Source organism: Brachypodium distachyon, chromosome 1, assembly GCF_000005505.3.
Source record: "Brachypodium distachyon strain Bd21 chromosome 1, Brachypodium_distachyon_v3.0, whole genome shotgun sequence".
Classification (NCBI taxonomy): Eukaryota; Viridiplantae; Streptophyta; class Magnoliopsida; order Poales; family Poaceae; genus Brachypodium; species Brachypodium distachyon.
The window spans coordinates 50,122,427-50,130,887 of NC_016131.3; the positions used below are offsets into that span (position 1 = coordinate 50,122,427).

Here is an 8,461-nt window from a genome sequence, read left to right on the forward strand (position 1 = left end):
CTCTGCATTTTGAAATTACTAAGGTATAAAACAAAATGACGCCAAACATGATTACATGAGCAGTGAGCTCGACAACCTTGAGCTGCTACCATTGCACCCCAGGGGAGCCCTCAGCTGCACTCAGAATTAAAATGCCTACAGTTATCATACAAAGACAAAATTGATCCTGACAACATCAACACTTCATCGCTCATGTTCCACAAAGGCAACTCGTCATCCACAATTCAATCTTGGGAAGAAACAACTCATGTGTGATTCAGTGCAACAATTCTTCTGCCCCACATGAACAGATGCACAATCCAACGAATAGTGGGAGTAGAGCTCCTAAACTTGCATGTTACATGCGCTACAACAATAGGAGCTTCCATTAAACCGAAACAACAAACTGCTTCCATAGGCATCTTGGTCCATGCTTGCCTTTCATTTCTCCATATGACCTACGTTTATCCAAAAAGATTCTGATATCAACAATAATGATACCATGGTGTGTTCAGTATGCCATGAGGACCACGTGTTAATACCTAACTAATGGTCGCAAGACCAGAGCGAGCTACCAGTGTTTTTTTTTTCTCATTCTACTCATCCTCCTCCAGCAATACACTCCAAATCATCCTGAAGACAAAAACAGAAATACGAGGTAGTTATTTTTAGCTGGTTACAGTGAATAGCAAATACTGTAGGTGTGGATGTCTGTTATCTTACCAGAACAATGACAAGAATAGGAGGACAATGAGACCAACTATTTTAAAAAGACGGCGCTTCTTCTCCCGGCTAAGATGATTAAATATCTCCGTCACATCTACAAGATGCTGCCGTCGCTGGTACCTGCAAAGACCACAAATGTAGTACTTATTCAGAACATTTAAAACATAGTGAGCCTGGAAAGACTCATACACAACATGCAATAGCACCTCCAAACCAACTATAGCTAATTTTGACCACAGAATTGGACATGGTAGGTTTACGTGTGGCTCCATGTGCTGTGGGGAAAAGATTATTCAGGAGGTAAGTTTGCGAATAATCTGACAGCAAGTCAGTACCCTGAAGTCCGAAAGTCAATACAGGGTGATAGCTATCTGAAGTTTTGAATTGTGCTGGTTGTTAGAGAGATATTATCGTATTGTACTAGGACTACTTTGTATTTCCCTTTGTATTTAGGATTCCTAGTTTATCTCCTCCTACTTGAATATATTGCCTAGATCCCTGGCAATAGATCAAGTTGCATATTCCCTAACATGGTACCGGAAGGCCAATGCAGGAAGGACTACTTTGTATTTCCTTTTGTATTTAGGATTCCTAGTTTATCTCCTTGTATTTGTATACAATCGGCCTAGTTTATCTCCTTGTACTTGTATAGGTCAAGTTGAATATTCAGGGTTGCATATTTTGTAACACAGGCCGTGTGCCAGGTTCACCGCAGAACAGGTATTCCAAACCTCTGTAAGGTTTAATTTAAGTTCATATAGTCCTAAAAAATCATTATGGTTTTGCACATTCTTGCAATTCCTCCAGTTGACATTTACAGACCATTTAACTAAATCTACCTTTGAGACACTCAAATAAAAAATGCCATCCAATTACGCGACATCTGTGATAACTAAAATGCCAATATAGCATTTAGGTGCATCAAGATATTGCAAAATTTTGACATAGACCTTAGTGAAAACATCTTCAGAAAATTATGTGTAAAGTACAAGTTTAGAGTTAGAAGCAGGAGACCCAGGTCCTTATCATTCATAGTTTCAGTCCAAAAATTTGCGGAATAACAGTCTAACAGTGCATAAAAAGGTGTATCAGTCTTGAGCACCCATTTCCATTTTCTTTTGGTTCTCAATTCTCACGTACAATAAGACATGAAGCACGCCACTATTTCCAACTTTCAGTTAATCTGTTTACACTAGGCATGGTAGGCTATTTGACAGCTAATGTTTAATAAAAGGACACTGACCACGGATTTGTACAGTTTACAGGACCATGTCAGTTGTTTAATGTTTTCAAGGAAAACAGAAGACAAAAGGCACTTACAATGTATAATTATAGTACACCATTGGGGCAGAAAGCAAGAACATTGCCCAATGCCCAGATAAAAGGAATAATGCACTCAGAAGTGCTTGCAATACAAATTCTGGCATAACCACTTTATTTATCCGAGAAGATGAATCAAATGGGTTGATATAATCGAACTCCAGATCCGCCAAGCACATTAGCTGTAAAGAAAGAGTTAGGAATAAATCATGAGTAATAAGAGAACGAGTTCTGGTAAAGTTTGCTTATCGTTCAAAACTTGAGTACAAAATCATGCAAATTCCTTCTAGAGCTAAAAAATGAGCAGATATCGATGATCCAGTTCACGCAAAGTAACATCAGTCGGGTTCAACATTTCAGCAAGAACATTAAGAAATTTGAAATAACAAAAAAAAAATCAACGAGTAAATTAAGGCAAATGTATGAATATTTTTTATTTCGTCCTACTAGAATGTTAAACTAGTTTAATGAAAATATGTCACTGCCCATGAATTGCGGGTTTAAGCACTAACAATGTCAGAAAAGGTGAAAATTTGGAAAGCTGATATCTAAAAATAAAGGTCAGGAACCATTAACAAGATGCAAACAATAAGAATTAATGTCACACAAGCTGCAAAGAAATTCTAACCTTCCACTATTCTGCTCTATAATGGTAGCATTGCAGACTAACAAGCACGGGATAAAGTGAATCTTGTCTTAGCATTGCATCTTATGGCTCTACCAAGTTCCAAATTGGAACATGAGTTTGGTTGCATATACCATGAACAAATAACACTAAAACAAAGCATTCCATATGGCCTTTATAAAGGTTGAAGTTTTAACTGAACATACTCTGTCAGAAAAATAAAATAACAGAGCACCTTAGGCGTCTGTCAACAAAACAGTAGAAGAAGGATATGGACAACTAATAAGGAAGAGAGAAAAAGAAAAGATTGCAAAGCATATATGAACTGAAACAATTTTCCACAGCAACAAGGCTAGAAAATGTTGCCGGGCGTCAATTTGGAGTTAAATCACATCAAAGACCGTGATTTTGCAGCCTACCAACACGAACACATCAAGATCTCGACGCAGATACCGCACATGAATCCCCAGTACCAGCACTAGAACAGTAGAACACACAGCACCCGATCCCATGGAGGCTTGGCGCTTTTTCCGCTAACCAGCTGAAAGTTCCCAAATTAACGATTCGGAACCCCCCGAGCCGCTCTAAACCCCGCATCACTGAACAATTCGACTCAAACAAAAGATAAATCCGCAGCCCGCTCCTTCCAAGATCTCTCCAGGATTTCCATGGGGATAACACGAGATTGATTGAGATCGCGTTGACACACACGCGCGGGCGCAGAGCCGTCACGATTTTACGAGCGGGGATGCATGCGGACCTGGAAGATAACGAGCACGATGAGCGCGACGACGAGGAAGAAGGCGGTGAGCCACACGAACACCATCTCCCCGGTTCTGGCGGTCTCCGGCGGCCGGACGAGGGCGTCTCTGCCTACGGGTTCGGTGTGGGTCCCGGAACACTAGCCGGAGATCGTGGCGCCGCCGGCGAGGGAGATGGGGGGGAGTTGGAAGAGGGAAGAACGCGTGGCCTGGGAGAGAGGGAGCGGCAGCGAGCGGGTCAGTGGGCCAGGGTGTCAGTAAGATGCGCGGCTTGCGTAATCGAGCTGGAAAGTGCGTGAGCGTGACGCAGAAATTTATTTACCAAAAAGTTAGCCATTATTACAGTTGAGGAATCAACAGACACCAAACAAACAAAGCCCAAACAGCCGGCTCGGTCTTTTGGTGTCACGGGCCGAACTCGAGACTCAGCGATGTCTTTATCCCTTGGTATACTGGTATAATGGGCTGATGGGCTGCAAGATGAGTATGCTCAAGTTTGAGTTGGGTTGCATGGGAGCTTTGGGCTCGCCCGGGCCCAGCAGGTCGGGCCGAAAGAAGGCCGAACAGATGACCTGGCTAGGGCTCTTGACGAGTTTCAACTTTTGGGTTTGTATCCAGGTTCTATTCTTGCTCTTGCTCAAAACCAGAGGCATGCAGTGCAGCAGCTTAACCGCTTGATCGATACATAGGCAGCTGCTTTCCCTTGCTCTGTTCTAGCTTGATTATTCCATCCTATATAAAGTTCGTCTTTCGACATAAAGATTGTTACGAGTACATGTAATTCAGACACTTGAGGATTCGATAGGCCCACTCGTGTGGGGAGGAGGCAGGGGGACGGAGGGGGCAGGGGGGAGGAGTAGAGATCTGTACCGGTGGAGAGAGAGATTGGTGGCGGGAATTTCCTCGCCGTGAGGGGCAAGGGGATGAAAAACGAAGAGCGCCTGGGGTTCGGGGGAGACGTCATGCAGCGTGGGGGGAAAGAGAGAAGAAAAAAAACATTTCGATGATTTCTTAGCGTGAATCGGGGCCATCGGGCGGAGCCAGCGGATCAAAGGACGTACCGCGACGCCCGTACCATCACCACCAACTCCAATTTAATATATTGGTATAGATAAGCCTGTTGACCCAAATAATATACTATTTAAGACCCAGATGTCTGCGAAAATCAAACTTGTTTTTCTTTTCCAAGAAGAAATGTGACTATTTACAGGAAATAAGAGAAAATGAGCACTCTTGATACATACTTGATTTGGTGCATATATTAAAGAGTACTTGGCCAGGTTAGAATAGAATACAAGAAGTGCAAGTGTGCAGGTGACGCAAATTAGGGGAGTTGCAAAGCTAGCTAGCAAGATGTGCTAGCACGTCGTGTCCAAACTACAAACCCCACTATCTGAGTGGTGCATGGATATATCTCAGCACGCTCGTTTTTCTGCCGACGTGCATGCATTACTCAACTAATTGGCAGTTAAGGGATTCAAGCTAGCTAAGCTCGCCGGAAGCGTGGGATCATACACTAGTATTACTACTTGATTTGGCTATTGATATCATGATATGGCCAGCTAATTACTAATTGATTACTTGGTGATCCATTGGCTATAAAAGAGCATCAAGGACATCATCGATGCACACACAAAGCTGATCGATCACCTCATCTGCAGCTAAAAGAACATATAATAGTTGACTGATCTTGCATTTTGCCAACTTGCCGTACGCATCAACCATCAATGGCCACCTCGATGAAGCCGGCGACCATGGTGATCGCTTCCGTTCTCGTGGTGCTTCTGGTGGCGGCGTCCTGGTCGGCGGTCTCCGCCGATTATCAGGGGACTCCGTGCCAGCAGCAGACCAACGTGCTCAACGGCAACGGCAACAACAACGGCAACCTCAACGCGAACAACATCAACAGCGGCAACGGCAACGGCGCATTCAGCGGCAACAAGGTCGTCGAGGGCAGCGGGAACGGCAACAACGGCGGCAACGGCAACACGGAAAGTAAGAACAACTACAACGGCAACACATACGGCAGCAACAACAACAACGCCAACACACACGACAGCTACAAGAACAACGGCTACACGAGTGGCAGCAACAACAAGAACGGCAACAACAATGGCTACTAGTGCCGCCGTTATTTCTCAGCTTGCGAGAAGAATAAGCCACATGCCGTCTCAACCAATTGATCCATCCTCCTTCCTAGTTTTGCTTTACCTTCGTTTAATTTTTCAACATGTTTATTTCTCATTACTTTCGATCTACACTGTGAAAGTTGGCTGGTCACACTTGTATTTGTAGATCATCGTGAGTGTTGTCTTTGTTGTAACCCGAACCATTTATTTTGTAATGAATTTTTCCACTATTCATGTCTTCCTTTTACTTGACATAGTTTGGTTTTATTTCCTTCCTTGCACTTGACAGTGGCTTCTACCATTGTACCACCCAAACCACATATATGAAACTTATAGCTACGCAAAGTAACTTGAGAAAACAAATTAAGCTCACAAGCTAGCAAGCATTTATCTCCCTATTATGTTCGGACATCGATGGAGTTCCTTATATCTTTATCGACAAGTAAAACGAGAGAAAATTTTATTTAGGACTATGACAAGCGCGTATTTTCCCAAGGAAACCGCAATGTCGTAACTAGTAGGAATATATATATTTTCGTTTACTACACCACCATGATGACACTACTACAGAATGGTAGGCCGGCCACCACCCATCAGTGTTGGGTGGCTGAAGTCCGCTACTAATGAATCCTGATCATCAGTGGCGGGTGTCAGAAATCTGCCACTGATGACCCCATGCATGGCCTAGCAACATAATTATAACTTGCCTGAAGATGTCGCTATGACGGAATTGTGACGGTCCGTGGGATTCACTGGACCAGCGTGCTGGCAGCCACGTCAGCGGCGTTGACCTTTCGTAATAATGACACTAGATCTAGATTGTGACGGCATCTGCCCGTCAATAATTAGCATACACGACTGTTACGGAATTACGATATTTAGTGACGGAGGGGATGGAAACCGTCACCGGGAGTAATCTATGACTGTGCGGGTGACGGCACAGAACCGTCACTACGGGCTGAATAGTGAGGGAAATTGACGATAATGGACGATAGTATGTCACCAAAAATCTGATCTGTTGTAGTGTTAGTGGCGGCACATCTCCCGAACGTGTGGCCATATGGCTCGATCTAGATCCGATGCCTCTTATAACTCACACGTCAGCGGTCTCTCTCCAACGTCCTGTGCGTAACCGGTGACTGAGTCATCACTGACGCGTCTGCTCTAAGGTGCATCTGTTATGTAGCTATCACCGCAGACCGGACGTCCTGCTGTCGATGTGTCAGACATGTCTTAGTCTAAAGTTTGTCGTCCAAAGGTCACACAACTAGCTACCACACGGGCGTGTTACATGTGAGGAAGTATATTTATGTTTGCTGAAAGGAAAATAAAATGAGTACTCGTGATGATGCATTCTTGATTGTTGCATATATTAAATACTTTGTCCAGATCGATTAGAATAATAGAAGAGGTAGAAGCAGAGGTAATGCAAATTAGGGGAGTTGCAAAGCTAGCAGGATGTGCTAGCACGTCGTCATGTCCAAATTACAATCGATCCCCTGATCGAGTGGTGCATTGGGTATCTCAGCGCTCTCGTTTTGCTTCCGACGTGCATGCAATACTGCTTGTGACGTGCTGCTACTGGTTGGCAGTTGCGATTTGGGATCCAGCCAGCCAATTCGTGGGAAGCGTGGGATCCTACATCAGTACTACTACTCGATTCCTGTATTGATATGGCCAGCTAATTAGTAATTAATTATCCGGTGATCCATGGCCTATAAAAGGGCATCAAGTTAATCAGCGATCCAGACACTAACTGATAGATCACCTCATCTACAGCTACAAATATATATACCTGAGTGTCCTGCGTTTTCCATCGAGCCATCAACTAGCCGTAGCTACTCGTACGTACCGATCAATTAATTCTAGCAATGGCCACCTCGATGAAGCCGGCGACCATGGCGGTCGCTTCCGTGCTCGTGGTGCTTCTGGTGGCGGCGTCCTGGTCGGCGGTCTCCGCTGCAGATAATTATCAGGCGACTCCGTGCCAGCAGCAGACCAACGTGCTCAACGGCAACGGCAACAACAACGGCAACGTCGACGCGAACAACATCAACAGCGGCAACGGCAACGGCGCAGTCAGCGGCAACAAGGTGGTCGATGGCAGCGGGAACGGCAACAACAACGGCAACGGCAATACCCAAAAAACCAACAGCTACAACGGCAATACATACGGCAGCAACAACAACAACGCCAACACACACGACAGCTACAAGAACAACGGCTACACCAGTGGCAGCAACAACAATGGATACTAGTGCCGCAGTTATTTCTCCGCTTGCGAGAAGAATAAGCCACATGCCGCCTCAACCAATCTATCCATCCTCCTTCCCAGTTGCTTTACCTTCTTTGAATTTTTTCAGCATGATTATTTCTCATTACTTTCGATCTACACTGTGAAAGCTGTCTAGTCTACAACCGCTGCTTTGCGCTAGCTACACTTGTATTTGTATGTCATCGTGAGTGTTCTCGTTGTTGCATCCAGAACCATTTATTTTCTAATGAAATTTTCCACTACTCAGCTTCTCCTTTAATTAGTTGCCCCATATATACCTAGTTGTTTCACTTAAATTACCTGAGACACCAATTCTTCTTACGGGGTAATATCTGAGAATCGCATGTGAACTAATAATAATATTTTGAGGAAATTGCGTTAGAGGAGATGGCCTGATCAGATCACTCAACCAAAATGTACGGGCCGGGTGGCACGGGGTTTAAGGACCTGGAGCTTTTTAATCTCGCTAACGGAAAATTAGAAGTTTGTCGTCTGGCAGCCGCTTTGCCGCATGTCTTTGCCCTATGAAAGGCACATGGCAAAGACACGCTTCGCCAAGAGCTAGGTGAAAACTCACACGTCAAGTTGTCGGCCCACAACAAAGAAACTGCCAGGACAAACTGGGCCTAAGGTTCGCCGCAAAGAT

General features: G+C 44.5%; 2 protein-coding genes across 3 annotated transcripts; one reads left to right on the forward strand and one right to left on the reverse strand.

Moving 5' to 3' along the window:
* Positions 1-51: 51 nt before the first annotated feature.
* Positions 52-3,670, reverse strand: LOC100834949 (protein cornichon homolog 4). 2 transcript variants are annotated; one of them, XR_729718.3, is made up of 5 exons: positions 3,411-3,669; positions 2,026-2,207; positions 703-825; positions 522-612; positions 52-437 (listed from the first exon to the last, which is right to left on the reverse strand). XR_729718.3 is itself a non-coding variant. In XM_010229808.3 (4 exons), exons 1-4 carry the CDS (start codon positions 3,474-3,476, stop codon positions 576-578), a joined length of 408 nt encoding a protein of 135 aa, XP_010228110.1. In that variant the 5' UTR covers positions 3,477-3,670; the 3' UTR covers positions 127-575. The 2 variants fall into 2 exon arrangements, 1 of the variants encoding a protein (XP_010228110.1); XM_010229808.3 differs by having other exon boundaries at positions 127-612; positions 3,411-3,670.
* A 3,741-nt stretch (positions 3,671-7,411) lies between these two features.
* LOC104582263 (aspartate and glycine-rich protein-like) lies at positions 7,412-7,798 on the forward strand. The gene has a single exon (XM_010231684.1). The coding sequence runs from the start codon at positions 7,412-7,414 to the stop codon at positions 7,796-7,798; it is 387 nt and encodes a 128-aa protein (XP_010229986.1).
* The last annotated feature ends 663 nt before the right edge of the window (positions 7,799-8,461 follow it).